Here is a 22,346-nt window from a genome sequence, read left to right on the forward strand (position 1 = left end):
ACTCTTCGATCTTCCAGTGTCCAGAGATACTCGCCACTTATTGTCTAGTACATCGTTCACAATCTGAGGGTGCAAAAATGGCGAGCCAAAAAAGTACGGCAATGATGTAGACTTCCGCGAATATTAGGAATGGGGTATGCTGACAGCGACGTGTGTCGCCTTTAGAACCAACTCCGGTATTTCTCTTTGCACATGGTTCGACCATGATGCTAGGCGAGGAGTCGGAGCCTGCGAGAATCTGGGAGGAGGTAGGAAACGAAGCCTTGAGACGAGGAATCAAGCGGATCGTTATGATGGTGAGCTTCCCTCTCTGTGCGCTTCAGAGAAAAGTGGCTGTTGAGGGACTTCGAGCATTGACAGGGCGTCTTCGATGCACAGGGTGCCCACTGGGAGACACTTGGAGATGCCGTAGAAGTCAGCATGAACCCCGACCCAAAGAAGTTGCCTATGGGCGGTGTCCGTGACGATCGTTACTTGCCCTACAGGCTGGCACCCGATATCGAAGGAGGCCAAGAGGTGCTGCAAAGGCTCCGCGCTGCTGGGATAAACGCTCGGGCAGCGCCCAAGTTCGACTGGATCCATGACACCTTCCTGGTAATCATCCGCATGTTTCCGCACTCTGTGCCCATTCCGACGACCGTGATCTCCATGAATGCTCGATACGATCCGCACTTCCACATCAAACTGGGTACCACCCTGCGTCCGATGCGGTACGACGGTACCTTGATCATTGGCAGCGGAGGCTCTGTCCACAACCTCTACCGGAACCACTGGGAGCACATGTTTAGGTTTGGCGACAACTTCGCGCAGCCTGTGCCCCCGGATCCCTGGGCATTACAGTTTCGCCAGGCGGTGGAAGACGCGATCCTGGGCAATAAGGGCCCAGAGGTGCGTCGTGCATTATCTCGGTTGATGAAGCACCCGCGCTTTCGGGACGCTCATGGAACCGATGACCATTGGATGGCTTCTTTATTCGTTGCTGGTGCGGCTGGAGGGGTGGAGGACCAGGGTCCTAACACCATGATGGGAGAATGCTGGGAGCTGGTCAATATGTGCAACACTCAATATCAGCTGGGTCCGTGGAACTAGTGTGGAAAGTAGATATTTGGTTGCAACTTGTTCTTTGACTGGTTTACTTGCATATATAGTAAGTTTTCAGTAAATGTAGTCCTCGGTCATGCGAAAGGAACACATCGGAAGGGAAGGGAAATTCTGGTATGCACTGGTGATGAATGCAGCCAATGATTCCAAATCGGAGGATACGAAATGTTTTGATTCTAAACTATCTACATTATCCTTATTTATTGTTATGGTTTCGGGCGTTTTAATTATTCAATCATTCCGTCCAGGACCGGGTGGGAATTGAAGAACCTTTGGCTTCAAGCTAGAGGAGAGAATGTATTCATGCAGAGTGGGAACGACTTTTAAACCCAGACAACATACAGTTGCGATACGGAGATACTTGTTCCCTGCAACATACCCATCAAAATTCACCACCTATTCTTCCAACCCCGAGGTTGGTGACCTTTCCAGCTGTGCTTCTCCACAGCGACGACCAGTTCTGCTCAGGAAGCGGTTAGTGGCTTACAAGACAGCCAAGATACACAGCATGCGTACTCACTGCAATCATGGAACATCCCGCGATCATAAACGTGCCCACGGCCTGGAAAAGCGGCCTCTGCCGCCTCTGCTCGCGGTCGAGCTCTCTATTCACGGGGCGATAGTCGGGAACTCGACGATATACCCGGGGCCACCATGCTGGGTTGGACACCGGGTAGGCAACTGGAGGGTGCGGTGCAAGAGTGGGATTGAACTCTGGCGGTTGTGCTTCGCGCTGAGGGCGGCCAGCAACGGTGACTAGCCGAGCAGTATGCTGCTGCGCGTCCGGTCGTTCACTCGGACAATGATAGATGTCGTAATCGCTAGTAAGGCGAAGGGTGGCAGCATCGAGATTCCCGGTCGCATGTCCTGCTCCTGTCCGTGTTGTCACTGCTGCCATGGCGGACTGGGGTTTGAACGAGATCAACGAGGCATGACAGAAGTCAAGTCCAGCCTCCGAAGGTATAGACAGGCTAGTTGGAATGGCAGATACAGTGATAGATCATTGGAAGATCGGCACCGGGTGGTGTGTGCTTCGTTCGGGGTTAAAAGGAGTTAAAAGAAGAGGTGTGGAGCCGAACCGATGAGCATACACACACAGCACATGCACCACGTAATGCCGATGCGTCGGCAAATCCAGTCCGAGTGTACCAAGAAACTATAGATCTGAGTTCATGCTTTGATTTTGAGATCTGGTCTTCTTTTCGTAAATTGAATTCCTCCCTGATCCTCTCTCTTTCCGCAGAATATCGCGTCTACAGACCAGGATGGCCGAAAACAAGTTTGCCGAGATTGACAGCGATAGCTTTCCTTACGTCTTTATGAAAAATGTGGAAATTCCACTGAAGACATATGAGAAGGGGCTCCTCCGGTGCAACGTTTATCTTCCTAAGGATTCCGCTCCTTTTGGACCTAAGACCTACCCGGTTATTGCCACTTACGGCCCTTGTAAGTACGATCCATGAGTAGGTCGGCGGAGAGTGCATTGGCTAACGCCATAGGATTACCCTACTAGATGGCAAGGATGTTCCGTACGAGAGCTTTTTCAAGAAGAGCTGGGACCAGGTCAACCCAGAAATGAAATCGGCCCATTCATCCTGGGAAACCCCTGACCCAGGCTTTTGGACTGGCAAGGGATACATTGTCGTCCGCACCGACGAGCGAGGCTCCGGTCAAAGCCCCGGGGAGCTCGACACCATGTCGCGCGGTACAAGTGATGCTTTCTTTGATGTCATCGAGTGGGCCGCTGAACAGGAATGGTCGTCCGGCAGGGTGGGTTTGCTGGGGATCAGTTACTACGCTGGCACCCAGTGGCGAGTGGCCGCTCGCCAGCCAAAGGGTCTGTCAGCTATTATTCCTTGGGAGGGCATGAGTGACTACTACCGCGACCGAGTTCGCCACGGCGGTATTTTGTCTGATCGGTTCATTGGTGAGAAGACACTTGTTTAAGTATAACCCACATAGCGCTAATGGCAGTCCTTGCCCTGGTAGACTTCTGGTGGAATAACGGTGTTCAACCGAATCAGTACGGAATACCGGGTCGCGCCGCTCGGAAATGGGGTGATGACACCCTCGAGGGTGACCTAGATTCCGAGACGTTGGTTCGTAACCGTCGCGACCAGACCCTGGACACTGCCATCCATAAGTATATGGATGAGGAGTACTATAAAACAAGGAACTTTGACCTTTCTAGCATCCAAGTTCCTCTGTTGAGCGTTGCCAACTGGGTAATCACCCCTTCCTTTCAATGGCTCCCTACCGGAAATGTTTTGACAGGTTCATATTTAGGGTGGCATCCTGCTTCATTTGCGTGGAAATGTCATTGGGTGGATGCGCGCATCGTCGCCTTACAAGTTCTTGCGTTTTATCGTCGGGCGTCACGATTTGCCTTTTTACTACCCTCATTCGGCCAAGCTGCAACTCTCGTTCCTGGACGCCTTCCTAAAAGACAACGACTACGACGGCTGGAAGTCGGGCCAGCAGCCTCGCGTTCATGTCTGTTTGCGCAAAGGTAACTGTGGAGTGGATGATCCCGAGCGTGAATTGAACTTCCCTAGTCGTGCCGAGCCCGACTGGCCGATCCCAGACACGCAGTACACCAAGTTCTTTCTCACGGCAGAACAGACTCTGTCTCAAAAGCCGACTCCGGCCAATGCCGCCTGCACATATGACGCGCTCAATGGGTGTGTACTTGATATTACCCCACGTCCTAAGCAGTGGGTGGACACTGGTCTAACATGTCTCTTCCTCCTCACATAGAAGCCCTGTCACTTTCGAGTACAAATCCCCAAGAAGCCTCGAAATTACCGGCCATACATTGGTCCACTTGACGGTTTCGTGCTCTCGGTCCAGTCCTGATGCTTTACCCCCAACTGAAATTGACTTGTTCGTCACACTGCGCAAGCTGAATGCCGACGGCGAAGAAGTATTTTACACCGGGACCATGGGTGATCCCGTGCCAATTGTCAAAGGCTGGCTACGTACTTCGCTACGGAAAGTTAATTACAGCCATCCCTTCAATCGAGATATCTTGCCGTATCGAGACTACTTCCGCAGTGATGTACAGCCCGTGAAGGAAGACGAAAAGTATGAGGTTGACGTGGAGGTGTGGCCGACCAACACTATTCTGGAGCCTAAGGAAACGCTGGTGCTTGAAATTGCGGGCCATGATACTCAGGGCGTGGGTAAATTCTCCCACGAGCACCCTGAAGATCGTGACCCCAAAGCGCTGGGCGGACTCAACCACATCGAGGTGGGCCAGGAGAACAGCTGGGTTGTGCTTCCTGTCATCCCACCCAGATAGACTGAAAGGACTACCTTCTTGCTAGCGAAAACTGTTTTGCGGTATAGTTTCTTTAACTTTCACCCTTTTTTTATTTATATATACCGAATTAGATGAGTGTATACCGTTCCTATATGGGAATCGATTATATTCACTGAAATAGATCATATAGTTATACACCTGGCCCAAAAGACACATAGTACCGTTTGCTCAGCCTCCAATACAACGAGGGTGGATTTAACCGAATACCAGGATTTGCCAAGATTATGGTTGACTACCCTCTCAAGATAATTGGCTTCAGAGACCATACACACATCCTTGGCGTGTAAAGGATGGCTGCCTTTGTGCTATCAAGAATTGTTCGCTGTTGAAACTATGTTGGAACTACTCTTTCTATGTTAACGTACCTCTCAAGCGAGCACGTCACCCAAGAGCAAACAACCTAGATTCCGAGCCGAGAACACCACTCGGGTATTTGTGGGGAACCGAAAAATCATTTGTGGCTGGAATCCCTTCCACTTCTTGGCCCTCGGCAATATCTCCTGCGAATTTCCATTGCCAACAGAGATAAAAATATACACTAGATTTTCTTTATATAGGTAATTGAATATGGGAAGCTAACTGACATTAGAAATTGACAATGAAGTATCTGGCTCGATCTTTATATTCGTACACTCAAAAACAAATCAATCACTGTGGTAAGAGAGACCTCAACTATTATCTCTGAAAACAATATTTGCGGAAGGCTTCCGCTACTTGTATTTAACTCCGAGATAAACAGCGGAACTTAAAGCATGTACAAAATGAGGTTCAGTCTCTTATTGGCCCTAAATGGAGGTATCTGATGTGTTTAAATTGGTTCTCCGCACTTTACCCCAGATTTGGGAGCACCAGGCCGGGGTGTGGGGCCGAAGCATGTAAGCATTAAATACTGAAACAGTCCGAGCGCAAACCCATCTACAATATCATACACGCTCTACGCAGAATTCAAGGAAATTTGGCATATGTGACTTGTTAACTTTTCACTCAACACTACTCAACCGTTTGGTTTCCTTGTAGTGCGTTACCATCAACTCTTTTCTCGCGCATGCGGTATGAGCTCAAATATGTCAAACACGATGAAAGAAAGCTGCGAGAATCTAGAGTCAATTCATGACTTACGGGATCACCCCAAGGTAGGTATCGGATTTTGAGATAGACTTGGCCAATATTAACCTGTTACTGTGCCAGAAATGGCCACTTGGCCTCAGACTTGCGATTCTAGCCAACGTATGCTTGATGGTCTTTCTGGGAAACCTCAACTCGGTACGATCCATGGACAAAGTTGAAGGAATACGAATTTATATTTTGTTTTAGGCTGGACTTCCTCCCGGATTTAATCAGCTTGTAGCTGAGTTTCAAATCAGCTACGAGGAAGCGTCATCTGCGGTCTCGTATCCTGTACTACTTCTCGGCATCAGTACTTTTTTCTGGGTGCCAACTGCCTCATTATGTGGCAAGCGCCCTGTTCTTATTACCTCTCTAGTCGTGTTTGTGCTGGGATGTGTATGGGGTCATCAGGCAACGTCATTCCATAGCTTCCTAGGGTCTCGGATCTTGACCAGCTTTGGGGCAGGGGCTGTACAAGCTATTGGGCCTGCTCTGATTGGGGGTATGAAAGCCCCAAGAACGATTTGGACGATATTGACTCCCAATAGAAATATACTTCGAGCGCAATTACTCGAAAGCCATGGGTGCATACACAGCAAGTCTGTGTCTTGGATCTCAAGGCGGTCCACTGATAGGTGGACATTTGATGCAACCGTTGGGCTGGAGGTGGTTCCAAATCCTCTGCTCCATTATTGGAGCAACTAGCTGCGTGGGAGCTATCATATTTTGCCCCGAGACGACGTTCTATCAGAAAACGGTCGCTGGGGCTACTGCAGCCGATCTGGACGCTCAAATTCAAAGCATTGAAGAAGTAGACCTAACCAGACGCAGCTTGATGAAAACGTGGAAAAGGAACATATTTTACGTCCGTCATCCACATGTGCAGTACGGGGGTCCTATAAAGTGGTTGATGTCTTTCATTCTTCAGTTCGAATTTCTCCTAGACCCGGTGGTGTTATGCTCCGCTGCGCTCTGGGGAATCACGGTGGCATGGTAAGCAGAGAGCGAAGACAATATTACTTCTTTTCCAGATACTAATATTGAAAAGGTCGGTGGCTATCTCAGTTCTGTCTCCACAACTGTTTGCCCTGCCTCCATTCCACTTCGGCCCGGCTGCGGTGGGTAATTGGGCTGCGACCAGTGTCATTGGCATTGTCGCGGGCTATCTTTTGAGCGGCCTTACAGACATATTTTCGCAATTTATTAGCCACTCAGGGGAACATCGACCTGAGTACCGCCTGGTTAGCTTGATTATACCATTCCTCGTGTGCTCACCCGGACTCATACTGTTTGGATATACGTACGAGGCCCAATCGTTTTATGGCCCAGCGGTGGGATCTGCTATGCAAACGTGCGGACTACAGCTTGTGCCGGCCACTGTGTTGTCGTACGCTGTGGATAGTTACCCATATGATGCATCCGAGGTCGCCGCCTTAATCAATGCTATCACCCACATACTGCCATTCGCCCTGTCTTTGAAGGTATCTTCGTGGCTTGCTCGGGTTGGAGTCATTCGATTATTTTTGGATATGGCAATCATTCAGTGGGGCGTTCTTGCTGGCTTGACTTTGCTGCTCTATTTCGCTGGTCCACTGTTGCGTCGGCGAAGTGCAATTGCACACAGCAAATATGGAATCCGAAAATGGCTTCCTGTCTGATTATGGTCCAATCCAAAGCAACTGACTGAAAGACGGGGGAATTGATCGCGATGCGCTAGGTGTGGGACATGCCATCTTTGCAACTCGTTCAACAGATGAAGAGGTCATGGCGGTGTTTTGCCGGAATCCTCAGCGGAGAACAGTGTTGATTCCTCAACATCGAAATGAGCCTCAAAATTCTGATTAATGCTTCTGCAATAAACGCACCGGAATTTATGCTTAGCATTCCAGCGGATGCACAGAATTGAAATGTAGTGAGACCTAACGAATACTGGCCGATTTGTTTATAATCGACTTTAGGGCTTAGCTTGTGGGTAGCGCTTAAGCGTCGCGCGACCCCGTTTGAAAGGGTGAGTTCGCAATAGACAGGGACAGAAGCCGTCCTCTGCTGAATAAGTTAGAACGTTATTAGGGTTATTAGGTCGGCTTCGTCCACCCAAAACACTCGCTTGTTCTAGGCATCTGTTTTCCCGACCTTCTTTATCTAATGCCCTATTTTTGATGAATTGAGAGCGACGCAGTGTCAAATATAACTTCATTGCGTGTTGTTAGGATAAATGGTTTCAAATATAAATCTCTCTTATCTCACAGACGCACTCCATCTCTATGCCTCTTTCTTTTTCTCCATTTAGAGAAGGAGAGGCGTAGAGGGAATAACAAGAGACCAGAAAGCCCCCCCAAAAAATATCTCATGATAAAACTGTTGGATTTTTGACCACAGGCTTCCTACATCGTACCTACAGCTTAGCCTTTCTCAATTCCACATTGACCCCATCGTCCACAAATTGCGTGAAGAAATCCAAGCTGCCCTCCTCAGCTAAAGTGCTTTTGGTGCGGGCATCAACCACTCCACCGGATAGGACGTGTTTGACAAGCACTTCCAACTTTTTCCCGTTCACATTGTACGGAATACTCGGAACAGAAATTATGCGGTGGGGAACATGCCGGGGGCTCAGTGTCTCAGCTATGTGTCCACGGATTCTTTCTTTAATATTTTCAGTGAGTGCAACCATAGGACACATCTGAAGAAAGAGTAGAACACGCTCGTCTTGGCCATCAATTTTTTGACCAACGCAGAGACTGTCTTCAATGATCTCGCTGAATGAGGATATGGCGGAATAAATCTCAGAAGAGCCGAACCTCACCCCCGAAGGGTTAAGGACTCCGTCACTGCACGATTGTCAGCTAGGTATTAATCCTTGATCTAGGGCAATGAACAACCTTCTTCCCAACATGATAATTCCATGGGTAGCATGGTTCACCTTGGCAAAATCACCGTGCGTCCAAACGCCAGGGTGAGTTTCGAAGTATGACGAGTGGTATCGTGAGCCGTCTTGGTCATTCCAAAAGAACACAGCAGCATTTGGAAATGGCTTCTTAATGACTAATTCACCTGCTATGCCGGGTCTGCAGCTTTCTCCCTGTTCATCATATATATCTACGTCTATTCCGAGGGCTTTGACAGTGATTTCGCCTGGATATTGCGGATGCACCAAAGTGCCATGAAGAACTAAAAATATCAGTAGGCATTCGAATGGCTTCAATTCCCCGGGATCTGGGCCTTAGTGCGTCATCAATTTTGGCAATGTGAGTACTTACACGAGCCGCAGATTTCCGTGCCTCCTGAAAACGAAATAATGGGTGCTCCGTTGAATGCATCGGCCATCCATGCCCAAATATCCGCACTCAGGACTGCTCCAGTACTGTGCACTAATCGGACTTTACTCATGTCGGCAAATTTCCCTAGCATTGTTAGAACCAATAATGCCATAGGAACACGACAAAAGCTCACTTGGGATCACATTTAATTTCATGAGTTCTGCAAAGTAACGGGGACTTCCACCAAAAACCGTGGCCCTATCACTATATATCAGAATGATTAAACGATATGAAACAGTGTATCTTACCCAAGTGATATAATAGACTTAATATGTCTCTCTGGGCTTGGGTAGAACGGTGATCCGTCATAAAGAATGAGCGTTGCGCCGGCTAGCATCCCTCCCAAGAAGATATTCCACATAGCCCAACCGATCTGGCAGTCAAAACTCAGTCAGTTCAACACTCTGTTTATTCAGGTGTACGGGAGGAATTTACGTTTGAATAATGATAATACCTGTCTTCTGTGCCCAAGTTGTTATGAAGAACGTGCTCTTTCTTGAGGTTGACAAGAACTCCCTATTATTGCGGTCAGAATTGACACTTTGTGTACAGATCCTGGATATTCACCCCATGTGAATGTACCATTCCCTTGGGTGCTCCCGTTGTTCCGGAACTGAACAGGATGAGCATAGGGTGCTGGAATGGCACTTGCTCAAAAACTAGTGGACTATCGGTCCCACTTGACAGGAAACTTTTGAATGAGCGCCTAGCATGACCTTGGTCAACAAGCCACTTTGTTAAAGGGTTATAGCTATGTTCTTACCACTCCCCATTCACTCTGGTAGCGTCTGACTCGATTCCTCTGACATTGACCATCATGACTGCATGCTGCAAACTGGCCTCTTGTCGCAACTTGCGGACCACATTCGAAAGTTTGGTCATGCATGTGTATAACTTACCTTTGTATTGGTATGCATTATCAGCAAAAAGCATTTTCGGTCGCACTTGAATGAGTCGATCAATGATTGCCTTGGATAGTCAGTAAATTGACATCCGAATCAGGCCTGCCAAATATGTACCTTCTCTCCCATGTCTGGAGCCAAAGAGGTAAAAATTGCTCCGATTGAGGCTGCTGCTAGGAAGACAAATATAGGATATGGCGTGTTGGCTCCAATATCTTAGGTATGTTAATGACGATGGTTGGGCGAAGTAACACTGCGAGCTGGTCGACTTACAAGCCACAATGTCACCTTTTCCGACATGGGATGCCCGGAGAGCATTGGCAACCTTAGATACATGACATTTGAGTTGATCCCATGTCGTGATCGCTTCGTTGTCGCCACTAGTCTCTGAAGAACTGATAAGAGCCGCACCCGTCCAGCCTTGGACGAAGACATTTTCTGCGTAGTTCAGTCGACTGCCTTCATAGAATTCCGGCCGACTAGCTATTGGAATACGCTCATCAACGCCGTAAAAGAGGTGTTAGCCGCATTGCTGCGCAGAGATGCCCGTCAGGCCAAAGGAAATAACTCATCTTTGCGGGATTCGCAGAACATTTTATACCAAGATAATCCCACAACAAAAGCCAGAAAATGTTCGGCTGCTGGACAGAGAAGGAGTGTAAACTGTCATAATTGCCTGTAACTCTTGCCGTATCAGCAAAATACCGGTCTCCGAACATAAATGTGCAGTCATGTTTCATCTCACCAAGGCTCAGTCCACAGTGAGAGTTAACAAACTCTCGAAATAGTTCAATTGCCAGACTTGAGGTGTCTTCGAACGGCCTCCACGTTGGCTGAAGCTGTTTGAGAGTGTCCATTTGTGCGGACCACAACAACGGTAAACAAGAAAATCTTTTATATGGATGGATCAAGTATTTCGGAAGCCGAGACAAAAAAAAGCTCTGTGTACTTCCACTTAACTATCCAGACACCTAGGACCACACGGTAAGTTTATAGCAGCTATCTTTGTGGTGATCACTATAACAGTATACTATGCGGGGTCATCGAATACCCGACGGTCGGAAGCTACGCGACCCGAAGTGTAATTTGAAATGTTACAGAGATACGGTGGTCTGAGTGGAAATGGTTGTTGAGCAGCTGTACTTCATGTATACTCCGTACAGTATAGGAAAAGCCGTTGCTTGGGTCAATCTTGCGTTTGCGCTGCTCGCTTTCCGGATTCCTTCATCTCCACGCTCGCACGAATTAATGCCTCGTTCTTGCTAGCCACCCTAGGTGGACCGATTTAAGACGTGTCTCTTAAGTACCCCAACGGTTGCCTGGATAGTTTTTACTTTGAAATTCAAGAACCTGGACTTTCTACTGTTTAGGCTAAGCCGGTGATATGTTCATTCCACCTAATGAGACGAGGGGAACCAGTTACCCGAACTTTCACAATCGAGTTATGAAGTATGCTAAGAACATCATAATTGCAAAACCAAGAGCCCGTCGCTAGATACAGAACCGAGCTTCCATCGCCCCGCGCTGTATGCTCATTTACGAGGTCGAGGTCGTTAGTTTCCCTAGCAGTCGAGAAGGTGCGTACGCCGCGTTTATTGCTGCCGGCTAACACGAGCATTGAACCACCGGATTCCCGAGTTTCGCGACCTGTCGCTCTGATTGGCCCTTTAAATTATGGTGGCGGCGATCTACGCGCTTGGGGCCCTGACGCGGTGGCCATGCGGAAGTCACACCAAGAATGAAACAGCTCGGGTATCGCAGATCCGATCGTAAAAGACTGATCGGACCAAAGAACCGCTTGCGAGTGAAATGCCTCGAGTGGGACACGGCTATTCAGATCGGAAAGTTCTGCTGGGACTTGGTCGGCCGCGATAGTGTGAGTATACCTACATCGAGGTTGTATCCGGATTTGGAAGACTGATTGAATCAATAAGTACGGCGATCGCTGCACTTTTTGTCCACATACGTCGCGCTTGTTAAGCTTCCTAATGCAACTATTTCACTGGAGTGGTGACGAGTAACGTCGGGACGCGCGCAGTTTCACGTCTACGCCGAATTGAAATCCTGGAATGTCTCGATCGTGCCAGTGTTGTGCTTTTCTTCCTCTTCCGCACAGAGATCAGCGTGGAATCCAACATTTTCCATATGGATATACGAGTAAATTGCTCGTTGCCGCTGACACCAGCACCCGATTCTACGGACAATTTCAGCAAGAAAAGAACAGCTCCGAGCGACGAGGATCCAAATGCGCTACAAAAATTTAAGAGACGCCGTGCGCCCCATGCGTGTCTATCCTGTCGTGCACGCAAGGTGCGCTGTAATGCGGTTGATGGTGCTCCTTGTTTAAACTGCCGGTCTGATAATATCGACGTGCGTCCGGCTATATGGAAAGCCAAACCTGTTTTTGTCGTCTCCTATGGTCTCCGTTCTGTTTTATGATCGCAGCTGATTATTTCATTTCTTATACAGTGTATTGTTAATCAGGTTCGCCCAAAGAAGTGAGTTACTTATTTGCCTCTGTGCTCGATGTCACCGGTAGCTCTGGTTGTCATTGAATTCTCGATCGCCCGTTCGTTTGCTTGTGAACGCTGGGTTATTTGGGACTCGCTGTTTACACGCGGAAAACATATTGAAAATACGAGGATTGATTAAGGTAGTGAAAGCCGTTGTAGACCATTACACTGACCCGAACTCTTTTCAGAATAAATGCGGCGAGATCAACAGCTACAGATGTTGGGTCAGACAGGGCTCAACTTCGCCACGGAACCATCCCTATGGATCGACACCGAACCCCTACAAGGTACGAAGGCACTGCACGCATTATGGACACAGGCTTTCCATTGCTATCTGATAGCTTGGATGGCAATGACACCTCGGATACCAGTGTTGACAGACATGCTGCACACTTGTTCAGTGAGTATCCTTGCCCTATACCATTTCAGCTACCGTTATGCAACTCTGGTGCTTTGCATAATTCCCATCATCATCCTTATCTTCATGGGCGCCTTATCGAATTCAAAGCCGCGCCTCAGTGGAGCTAGGCATGTGAATGGAGAGGGTGATCCCCAAGAGAAACGGGATTGGTGGCATGTACTGACATGTAACTGTTTAGATCAATGCGATACGGGATACTTCCGTGACGCAGAGCCCCTCCAACATATCTGGTCCTGCGATACCAGTTCGGGCTCTCCATGGAAAGATTTCCTTGGTGATGATGCGACCCATTCTGCGGATAGACCCATAACGCTGTTCCTCAAAAATCTGGAGATTCAAGATACAATTGCCCATTTGCCGCTCTTCGTGCGGCCTCTTCCGGCCAGTATTTCGCCAGAAGCCGTTCAGTATCTTCACAGAATGGGAGCATTCGCCCTGCCCGGGATCCCGCTGCAGGAAGCTTTGTTGCGGGCTTACGTGGAATATATTAATCCGTCCATGCCGCTCATGGACCTGCACAGATTTTTCAGTATAGTCCATTGTCGCGATGGGCATAACGGGCAAATTAGTTTGCTCTTATTCCAGTCTGTTATGTTTGCAGCCGCGGCATTTGTGGATATGAAGTTCCTGCATGAGGAAGGGTACAAAACTCGCAAGGAGGCGAGGAAGGAATTCTTCAAGAAGACAAGGGTATGTCAAATCCTGTTGCGGTGTTACAATATACTCGCATCCATGAGATATTTATCTGTCAACAGTTGCTGTACGATTTCGACTACGAGCAAGATAGCCTAGTGGTTGTGCAAACACTTATACACATGACATACTGGGATGAGTCTCCTGGCGACAAAAAGCACTCATGGCACTGGATGAGCCTGGCGATATCTTTATCCCAGAGTATTGGACTGCATCGCCAGTCAAAGTGTGCTACTATGACTCCATTGGACAAGCGACTGCGAAAGCGAGTATGGTGGTCATGCTTCATGAGGGATCGCATCTTAGCACTCGGCATGAGACGGCCGCCGATGATTGAGGATGGAGGTTTTGACGTGTTGATGCTCTCTGAGAGCGATTTCGAATTCCAGAAGCTGCCTGAGGGCAATACTCCCAACCAGCTCGACTCCGTGCTGATAAAGAATGCGGAGTTGCAGCAAAAGATGGCCATTATGTGCATTGCCGCGGCAAACCTCTGCATTACCATGGGCCGTATGCTCCAGGCGCAGTACTCGGTCATAAATAGCTGTACGACAGTGGCCGAAAACATCACGGATAACAACTTGCCGTCGATCACCAGTCAACTAAGAAATGCTGGAAGCGTTCACGCTGTCATTTTGGAACTCAACATATGGGCCGACTCGCTGCCGGTCTGCTGTCAATACAGACCGTTAAACGTGTCAGATATCCGGGATGGCAACTCTCCGATAGCCGTGCAGCGGACACTGCTGCATTTACTTTATCAAACCACTATTTGGGTGCTCTATAGTCCCCGGCTTGTGTCTCCACTGGCGACACAACAACGAACCAGGTTCTTCCAGGCTCATGAGATGTCGTGGCGCAGAGCCCGTGATGCGGCAACGAAAATCACTAATATGGTGACCGAGCTGCACCAACTTCGACTTGACAGATTCCTGCCAACTACTGGAGTTACCGTGATTCTACCCGCTGTAATCATGCACTTGGTCGAAATGCAAAACACTTCGCCTCAGGCTCGTATAGAGCTGAATCAGTGCGTATGTGTAATTGAGCAGCTTCAGGAGACCTACACTGTGGCGGATTCAGCCGCCTGGTTCATAAGTGCTGCTCTCGGGAAGTCAGTCATTGATATGGATTTGAGTGCTGGACAGTCCACTCTTTCACTCATGAAGAATGAGTTGTTGGCTGGAGTAATCTCTCGAGCAACTCCACCGGAGAATCTACCTTGTATGGGGACGTCCAAGCCGCCAGTTGAGAAAGCTATGGATCAAATTGTGAAACCGTCTGTACTACTTTCGGACACGATCAACGTCTCAACCCTGGACTTATCAACGAGTTCTCTGCCCCAGCATGACTTCAAATCACCGGAACAGCAAAAATCTGCCAGCGGTGAGTCAGACGAAAAGCCAGGAGATATTGACAAGTTAAGTTTGAACTTGTTGCAAAGCTATGACGATGATGGCTGGCAGGCAGGTGCAGAAATCAATTTCGACGTTGAGCAATGGCTTGAATCGCATGAAGATAATGGTTTGAATGCAGATGTGGTCCGCGATGAATGTGTGAACGATTAAAAGTCGATGGACTGAATCGAATTCTGGACCGGATTATTGATGTCAACAAGAAACCGAATAATTGTTCAACCTAAATGTAGTGGGAGATTCTATTATCTGATCACCTTATGTTGGTACCTAAGCCATGAAATTTCTGTTTCTTTTGTTGCGTACTCAGAATTACGCTTACGGAAAGATCTCTTGATATAGCTTTGTTCCCATCTTCTCTGTCGGTTTGCCGTCCGATCCAGTACTGTCGAGTGGTAGATTTCTCTGTATCGACCTATCTCTACCAGCATATTGCCTCCGAACACCCCCACATAACTAGGTAGAGACGACTGTCACCGGAGAATAGGGAGCACCGCGAACGCTAGTTTTTTCGTTAATTCTTGGCGGATTCGGCATTTTTGTACGCTCTACATCGAGGTTTAGTTCCGAGCAACTCTATCAAATGTTCGACTCAATTTCAAGCCCTCCAGAGACAGGCTTGAGAGATTTGTCCACTCGACGCATGGCAGAGCGGTTTGTCACCTTCTTTGTCCAAATACATTTAGTCGCCATCCCTCCCCCGGGGAGGTTAATTTGCTGGTCCGTTCTTGGTCGGGATCAAGCTCAATGATTAATATGATATTTGGTGCGATTTTAGATAGGATCAAGTAAACGTCGATCAATTGGCCTCGGTCCAACTGATTGGAGACACGCTTTTTCAATAATCAAATCAGTTGACTAACTGGCTAATCCGTTAGACCCGGCCAGAGGTCGCTTCTTGGACTTCGCGCAGTGCGGAAATAAACCGCCCTCGCAGCCTCAACGTGACGGGAATGGCGGAGGCTCCGTTTTCCGACCACTCTATTAACATGCCCAGTCGAGCGCGGCGCTAGGTTTCATTACTAGCGAACCACGTCAATTGTTAACTTCCATCCCCACGTTTGCACACGCCAGCCAGGTGTAGATGGAGATCGAGACTTATATGGAATTTCGGTTACACGTCAACGTCAACACCCAAGAGAAAAGTCTTGTCCATGCCGCTGCAGAAGACAATCCGCCGATCGGAACGACATAAAACGTATCGACTGCCATGCGCCCAGTCCGTCACCTGCGAGGAAGGAATGCCCCACGATCGCGGTTCGGATGTACGACATGTAAACAACGACATGTGCGATGCGACGAGGTCCATCCCGTGTGTGGTCATTGTACCCGACTGAAGTTGAAGTGCCATTACCTGCCAAAATCCGAGCGGAAAGGCGGGCGCCGGAGTGAGAGCACGCAGACTGTCGCACCGGGCCAGAGTTTAGGGCCCAGTTCAGGGGAAACATTTTCCATCATGTCCCCACAGGATTATGATGCTATTTCAGAATCGGACCTTGCGTTGGTCTTTGGTCACCAACAATGGTACCCGCCTGGGCAGATGTGCTTCGAGAACCCGCAGCCGGCGCTTGGAGATTTAGATCTGCCAGGGGTGACGTCTCTGGTGGCAGATTACCCCCACGGTCTGGGTTTCTCATGGAATGAACAATCCTTCCCCAGCCCAGATGCAGCGGCAGCCGACCTTTCCTCGTCGTTACAGTCCATGGGTGCAGACCCACCAGAAGGTGTACCTGAACCAGGGGCAGGCTACTCAGTGCGGGCTGGATGTACCACATTGCCCCCTTCAGCGTCTAGTCAGTCTCCAAAGATGTTTTCCACTGAAGAAACGAGGGGCTCGGTGAGACCAATTAGCAACGTCCTTTGCAGCGAGAGCCTGGCCAATACCATTGGCGAACATGAAAAGTGGCTGCTTAAGCATTTTGAGAAAATTGTGCAGCCTCCCGCGGCTATCTTAATTGGAGGAATGCGCAAGTGGCGTTGCCTTCAACGCTATCTCATTGATCTCGGGCTGCAGAATCAATTGTTCTTGGACTCCTTGCTTTGCGTGACCGAGCTCTTAGCGGCGGATGAAGATCGGGGGGCAGCCATCCAGCGGAGTATCCAAAGGCATCAATCAGCCCAAGGGGAATTGGAAGCAATTATGACTACGGGATATAGGATAGACCAACAAGAAAGAGACAAACTCCTTGCTGCACTCTTTCTGCTTGCCTGGTTTGAGGTAATCCACGACCACACTGCCAGCAACAACGACGGACTTTTCCCACGGCATCTGGCGACTTGGATAATTGTCAACAATTGTGATTGGAACAAATTCTCGCTGCAGCTTCTATCATGGTTCAATACCCTGGATAGCAAAGCCACGCATCTTGGAGGCCACCCCTTGCTACCTCCCGAAACATTGAGGATTGTGATGCATTATCCACTACAGACCACAACTACCTCCAACGAGGACGAAGAAAATATCGCCCGTTGCTGCTCCGTGCAAACTGTTTCAACCCTATCTTTGTCCGGTGCTCGATCTTGTGATTATCTTCAGCAAGGCAGAAAAGCCCCCAACCCTGTCCGCCAACTTAATACGGGTTATATCAAACATATCGTCTTACAGACAATGGTTCAGCCGGCAATCAAATGGTACCTGGAGTCACAACTGTATTGCCGCCGAATCAGTGCATATGAAAAGCATAATTGCGTTCGTTCCGCAGGAGACGCTGAATACGAAGTAATCATAGGCTCTCAACGTCTAGAACAAGAACTGTGGGAACTTTGGAGGCGGAGGCCTACAACCATGTCCTTGTCAGCCGATGAGCTTAACCGGGCACTTCCGCCCGATGTTGCTATGCGACTCTGTGAGATCTACTGTGTTCATCTCGCTAGTTTCTGGATTCTCTTCGTTTATTTGCACCGAGTAATATGGGTTACACGTCCTCATTCTCCGATGGTACAGATTGCTCTGGAAGAAACGTGGCACAATCTGCAGAGCGCATACGGAGAAGTAGTGGATAACGGAAGAGAAAGAATCTGCCATCCGGCACTCATGTGGCCTCTCTTCCTATTTGGCAGTGAGTGCCCGGATGAAGGCCGGCGCGCCTGGGCCATCGAGCAGCTCGAAGCTCTCGGTGAATCTAAACCAGTGATGGCTGGCGAAGAGAGCCACGATGATGAGGCGCTCCCACCTTTCAAGCTCAGTGCAGGCGCAACCTTGAATGCCCGACGAGCAGCGCTTCTTTTAAAGGAATTGACGAAGAGACAAGTTCACTCCACTTCACGGATAGATTATCATGATTTGTCCGTAGAGTTGTTTGGATGCTATTTTTCAATTGTATAGCTATGTGACTGCTTTTGTACGAATCCAGATATACTTAATTGAGAGAAAAATACTGTGGGAGTGAAGTCTAGAAAATAAGGCAATCAATACTGCAGACCAAGACCAGTCCAGTGAGATCAAATTTGCTCAATTTCTGAGATGTTTCAACATCTTGCTACGCGAAAATAGGCTTCTCCGAATAGGACATGATCAAGTCCAGGTGAAATGTACCGTCTCGGTCTACAAGAGTAGGGGAATATAAACAGAAAATTTCAAATAATTCTCCTATGACAACCTGACCACATCTATAAACTGGTTCAACCATTGACAGAGCGGACTACGCTTTGGGTGGTTGAAAGTGTCGTTTCAACTTATGCCAGGTACTCTCGTTATAGTTTGACTGGACCTTTTCGCATGTCTGGAGCCCCCACTGAGTTACACCCAGCATAAACGAACTACAAGGTTTCAGTATGGATAGCTACACCGGATAGTTGTGGGACTGGAATAGGAGAGAGTTTTAGATCACGTACCTTTCAAACATAAACGCCATACTTCCCTCCCCGACCTTCATCGGTTTAAGCTCCATGTTGCTTGCCTTTTCAAACGCATCGGCATCGGGGCCATGGCCGCTCATGATGTTGTGAAGACTGGCTCCAGCAGGCTTGAAACCACCATCAGTCTTGGCATCGTAAGCCCCATAGATCAAACCCATGAATTCGGACATGATATTGCGGTGATACCAAGGTGGGCGAAAGGTATCTTCCGCCACCAACCAGCGCGGGGGGAAGATAGCAAAATCCACGATGGCAGTGCCTACATGGTCCGACGGGGCCGTCAACACCGTGTAAATGGATGGATCTGGATGGTCGAACGATATCGATCCCATCGGATTGAATCGGCCCAAATCATACTTGTAGGGGTAGTAGCTACCTTGCCAAGCGACGATATCAAAAGGTGTATGGTCCTGCACCGCGGTATACATTCTGTGATGGAATTTGGACCGTATGTAGAATACCGTTTCTTGTTCCTCAGTGGCATCGTAGAAAGCCACAGGTGCCTGGAAGTCTCGTGCATTTGCAAGGCAGTTGGACCCAATAGGACCAAGCTCAGGAAGCTTGAAATTCCCTTGATATAATTCGCAGACGTATCCCCGCACAGGCCCTGCCGGAAGCTCTACGCGGTACCTAAGATCGCATACACAAGTTAGAAAGATCATATAAAATGAAAAGAATTGAAGGATACACAATAGACTAACCTGATACCCCGAGGGATGACACAAATCTCATTTGGTTGAACAAAGAGTCGGCCCAGCTCTGTCTGAATATCGAGTACCCCTTGCTGTGGAACAATAAGAAAGTCACCGTCTGCGGAATAGAAGGTTTCCTCCCTCGTCATGCTCTTCCCCGCTGCATACACTAGGATTCCTAGTCCTTGTTTCAAGGTGGAGTCGCCAGCTCCGGCAATCAGGTGCAGCCCATGAACCCAGTCCACAGACTCATCAACGTCAAACGGATCCCATCGAAGCTGAGTCGGTAGGTAGTGCTTGCGACCCTCAACGTCTACCCCTGTAGGATACGCATTGACGGGCTCGGCAGCGAAAGCCTGATGAGCCGCAGCAGGGATTATCCTATAGACCCACGTCTGTTTGTTTTCAGAACGGGGTGCAGTGAAGGAAGTTCCGGAAAGCTTTTCTGTGTATAGTCCAAATGGTGCTTTTTGTGGGGAATTTTGCCCCACTGGTAGAGCTCCTGTGATTGCTTCACTCCTGTCGCCGTGTCAGAACTTTTATTACCCTTTTCGTACCGAGAGAGTAGTACTACGTACTCATGGTGTGAGTCGAAGCCGATCTGGTAGCTGTAAGGGTCTTTGTGTGCGAACTTTGTGACGGGCATGGCGATGGGTATTGTAGAAAAGGGTACTATAGTGCTTAGGTGGGGAGCCCTCAATGAAGTGCTTATTGTCAAATTACTGGTGTTCCTACGACTCCTTTTATGATCCAGACGCAGGAAGTACCATGATTAATACCGCGTAGGGACTTCCGTACATCTTGCCATGTACTCTTGTCCTAGCAGGCGGGCTGGCCTGTCGTCGATAGCGAAAGCCGCGGAAGCCGGATGGAAGTACCGCCCGGCCTCCAAGCCGACCGGAACCTCCGCAAGTTCTTACCTGGGGATCGGCGAGCGGAAGCCCAGACGGCATTGGCCCGGTTCTCCCCCGCGTGGTAGTCCTTTTATGCACTATAATAAACTTGACTGCATCTTGCTTGTTTCCTTGTACTTTTACCTTCCCAGCACCGCAACAACAATTCAATTTTCTAAACTCTTTTCATGCAAAATAAAATGTCGTCCTGGCTTCCGATCTCGAAGACGTCACCTTTCTCCTTACAGAATATCCCCTTTGGTATTATATCAATTGGCCATCATGAAGTGAAAGTACCTGCTGTCGCAGTGGGTGATCATGTCCTGGACTTGAATGCATTTGCTGCGGCAGGAGGCTTTGATCAATTGTCAACTATTCAGCCTCATCTACACGTCTTTCGCCAAACAACCTTGAACGAATTTGCAGCGCTCGGCCGGCCACATCACCGGGAAGTGCGCCTTTACTTGCAATCAATCTTCCATACAGACACACCCTTCCCAGGTCTTCTCAAGGACAACCAGGCTGTCCGGGAGAAGGCACTTCATCCTCTCTCTGAGGTCACCAATCATATGCCACTCCGAATTGGGGACTATACCGATTTCTATGGCTGTATGAACCATGCAGTCAATGTAGGAACTTTGATGCGAGGCCCAGAAAATGCTCTTCAACCTAACTACAAACATCTCACCGTTGCCTATCACGGCCGAGCGTCGTCTATTGTGGTTTCCGGTACCCCTATCCAGCGCCCCAACGGACAAGTCCTACCGGAGGCCGAGCCAAAGAAACCTCAACTGTTACCCTGTGGAAAATTAGATATTGAGTTAGAGCTTGCCGCATTCATTTCGACTTCAAACGAGCTGGGCAAACCTGTGCCTCTTGGCCAGGCTGAGGATCATATTTTCGGAGTGGTACTAATGAATGACTGGTCGGCCCGGGATATTCAGGCTTGGGAATACGTGCCCCTTGGCCCATTCAATGCCAAAAATTTTGCGACCACGATATCACCTTGGGTTGTTCTCATTGATGCTCTGGAGTCGTTCCGTACCCCGCTCTCAAAGCCTGACGATCGCAACTCGCTCCTTCCATACCTGCGCGAGGAAGGGCACAATGGATTTGATATACATCTGGAAGTTGAACTTACAAACCGGGAGGGAGTGTCAACAATTGTATCCCGAACGAACTCGAAGAACCTTTTTTACTCGTTCAACCAGATGCTGGCTCACCATACTATCGGCGGATGCAACATGAAACCCGGTGATCTCCTCGGTAGTGGCACGATCTCTGGCACCACACCTCGGTCAGAGGGTAGCCTGCTCGAGCAAACAGGTGGTAAAATACCAATCCGGCTTCGAGATGGAAGCAAGAGGTTTTTTCTCGAGGACGGAGACACCGTTACTTTTCGTGGAATTGCCGGAACAGAAGGCAGCTATGTTGGCTTTGGGGAGTGTACGGGAACAATCATGCCAGCTATACCGATGGAGATTTGACCTTGTCCCTTATTCGAGTGAAGCGTCCATAGGTTATTAAATAAATTCAAATGCACCACTATATTGCTACTGTTCTTGTTGACTCGTTTCACTTGATTATGCTTCTATCATGCAAGTGCTGGGGTGACCGTGGGCTTTTCAAAATCTTTCGTACCGGAGTTGTAGATAAGTGTTTACGTCTAAGTACATGACTTGGCAGAATAGTGAAGAAATGGTCCAAACATATACCGGGTACATGAAATACATCCTTCATTTCCGGTACAACTTAGAGCCCAGGCCAGCTGTACGCAATGGAAATCTGCATATCAATGCTAAGTATTCAATTAGTTTCGATACTTCGCATTTGGTTTGATTAAAGGCAATACTAGCAGTTGGAAAGTCTCCCTTTAATACCCTATATTTTCGTGAGCTATGACACTTGATTGATAATGGCATTCGTGTGTGATCGCTCTATAGCGTTTTTCTGCGTGAGCGGTGATCGACATGCTTGATAAAGCCTTATTTGGCATTGGCCCAAGGAGCCTGTCCTATAGAGTTACAGAATGCATAATCAGCCCGCAAGGCTTCAAAACTGAGAACGAGAACTCACCAACTTCTGTTCTCGACTCTCAAACAACCGCGCAAT

General features: G+C 48.6%; 9 protein-coding genes across 9 annotated transcripts; 6 read left to right on the forward strand and 3 right to left on the reverse strand.

The window, feature by feature from the left end:
* Positions 1-203: 203 nt before the first annotated feature.
* On the forward strand, positions 204-1,089 carry N7474_001960 (DODA-type extradiol aromatic ring-opening family dioxygenase; the record flags this gene model as incomplete). Its single annotated transcript, XM_057193375.1, has 2 exons — positions 204-296; positions 361-1,089. 2 exons carry the CDS (start codon positions 204-206, stop codon positions 1,087-1,089), a joined length of 822 nt encoding a protein of 273 aa, XP_057058328.1.
* Positions 1,090-1,483: 394 nt separating this feature from the next.
* Positions 1,484-1,999, reverse strand: N7474_001961 (uncharacterized protein; the record flags this gene model as incomplete). Its single annotated transcript, XM_057193376.1, has 2 exons — positions 1,484-1,561; positions 1,622-1,999. The coding sequence occupies 2 exons, from the start codon at positions 1,997-1,999 to the stop codon at positions 1,484-1,486; spliced, it is 456 nt and encodes a 151-aa protein (XP_057058329.1).
* A 367-nt stretch (positions 2,000-2,366) lies between these two features.
* On the forward strand, positions 2,367-4,402 carry N7474_001962 (uncharacterized protein; the record flags this gene model as incomplete). The annotated part of the gene is made up of 5 exons (XM_057193377.1): positions 2,367-2,547; positions 2,615-3,028; positions 3,076-3,326; positions 3,388-3,782; positions 3,859-4,402. 5 exons carry the CDS (start codon positions 2,367-2,369, stop codon positions 4,400-4,402), a joined length of 1,785 nt encoding a protein of 594 aa, XP_057058330.1.
* A 1,335-nt stretch (positions 4,403-5,737) lies between these two features.
* On the forward strand, positions 5,738-7,188 carry N7474_001963 (uncharacterized protein; the record flags this gene model as incomplete). The annotated part of the gene is made up of 2 exons (XM_057193378.1): positions 5,738-6,114; positions 6,579-7,188. Coding segments are annotated over 2 exons (987 nt in total), but the record flags the coding sequence as incomplete, so codon positions are not given.
* A 737-nt stretch (positions 7,189-7,925) lies between these two features.
* Positions 7,926-10,606, reverse strand: N7474_001964 (acetoacetate-CoA ligase; the record flags this gene model as incomplete). Its single annotated transcript, XM_057193379.1, has 11 exons — positions 7,926-8,358; positions 8,410-8,698; positions 8,788-8,931; positions 8,981-9,051; positions 9,096-9,220; positions 9,283-9,363; positions 9,430-9,538; positions 9,611-9,816; positions 9,867-9,964; positions 10,023-10,187; positions 10,495-10,606. 11 exons carry the CDS (start codon positions 10,604-10,606, stop codon positions 7,926-7,928), a joined length of 1,833 nt encoding a protein of 610 aa, XP_057058332.1.
* Positions 10,607-13,103: 2,497 nt separating this feature from the next.
* N7474_001965 (fungal specific transcription factor domain-containing protein) lies at positions 13,104-14,944 on the forward strand (the record flags this gene model as incomplete). The annotated part of the gene is made up of 2 exons (XM_057193380.1): positions 13,104-13,373; positions 13,439-14,944. 2 exons carry the CDS (start codon positions 13,104-13,106, stop codon positions 14,942-14,944), a joined length of 1,776 nt encoding a protein of 591 aa, XP_057058333.1.
* A 1,303-nt stretch (positions 14,945-16,247) lies between these two features.
* Positions 16,248-18,116, forward strand: N7474_001966 (C6 finger domain-containing protein; the record flags this gene model as incomplete). The annotated part of the gene is made up of 1 exon (XM_057193381.1): positions 16,248-18,116. The coding sequence occupies one exon, from the start codon at positions 16,248-16,250 to the stop codon at positions 18,114-18,116; it is 1,869 nt and encodes a 622-aa protein (XP_057058334.1).
* Positions 18,117-18,432: 316 nt separating this feature from the next.
* N7474_001967 (homogentisate 1-2-dioxygenase (HmgA)) lies at positions 18,433-19,987 on the reverse strand (the record flags this gene model as incomplete). Its single annotated transcript, XM_057193382.1, has 4 exons — positions 18,433-18,550; positions 18,626-19,279; positions 19,351-19,860; positions 19,920-19,987. The coding sequence occupies 4 exons, from the start codon at positions 19,985-19,987 to the stop codon at positions 18,433-18,435; spliced, it is 1,350 nt and encodes a 449-aa protein (XP_057058335.1).
* A 447-nt stretch (positions 19,988-20,434) lies between these two features.
* On the forward strand, positions 20,435-21,721 carry N7474_001968 (uncharacterized protein; the record flags this gene model as incomplete). The annotated part of the gene is made up of 1 exon (XM_057193383.1): positions 20,435-21,721. One exon carries the CDS (start codon positions 20,435-20,437, stop codon positions 21,719-21,721), a length of 1,287 nt encoding a protein of 428 aa, XP_057058336.1.
* Between the last annotated feature and the right edge of the window lie 625 nt (positions 21,722-22,346).

The sequence above is a fragment of the Penicillium riverlandense genome (genome assembly GCF_028828495.1).
Source record: "Penicillium riverlandense strain IBT 135883 chromosome Unknown utg000001l_segment0_segment0, whole genome shotgun sequence".
Lineage (NCBI taxonomy): Eukaryota > Fungi > Ascomycota > Eurotiomycetes > Eurotiales > Aspergillaceae > Penicillium > Penicillium riverlandense.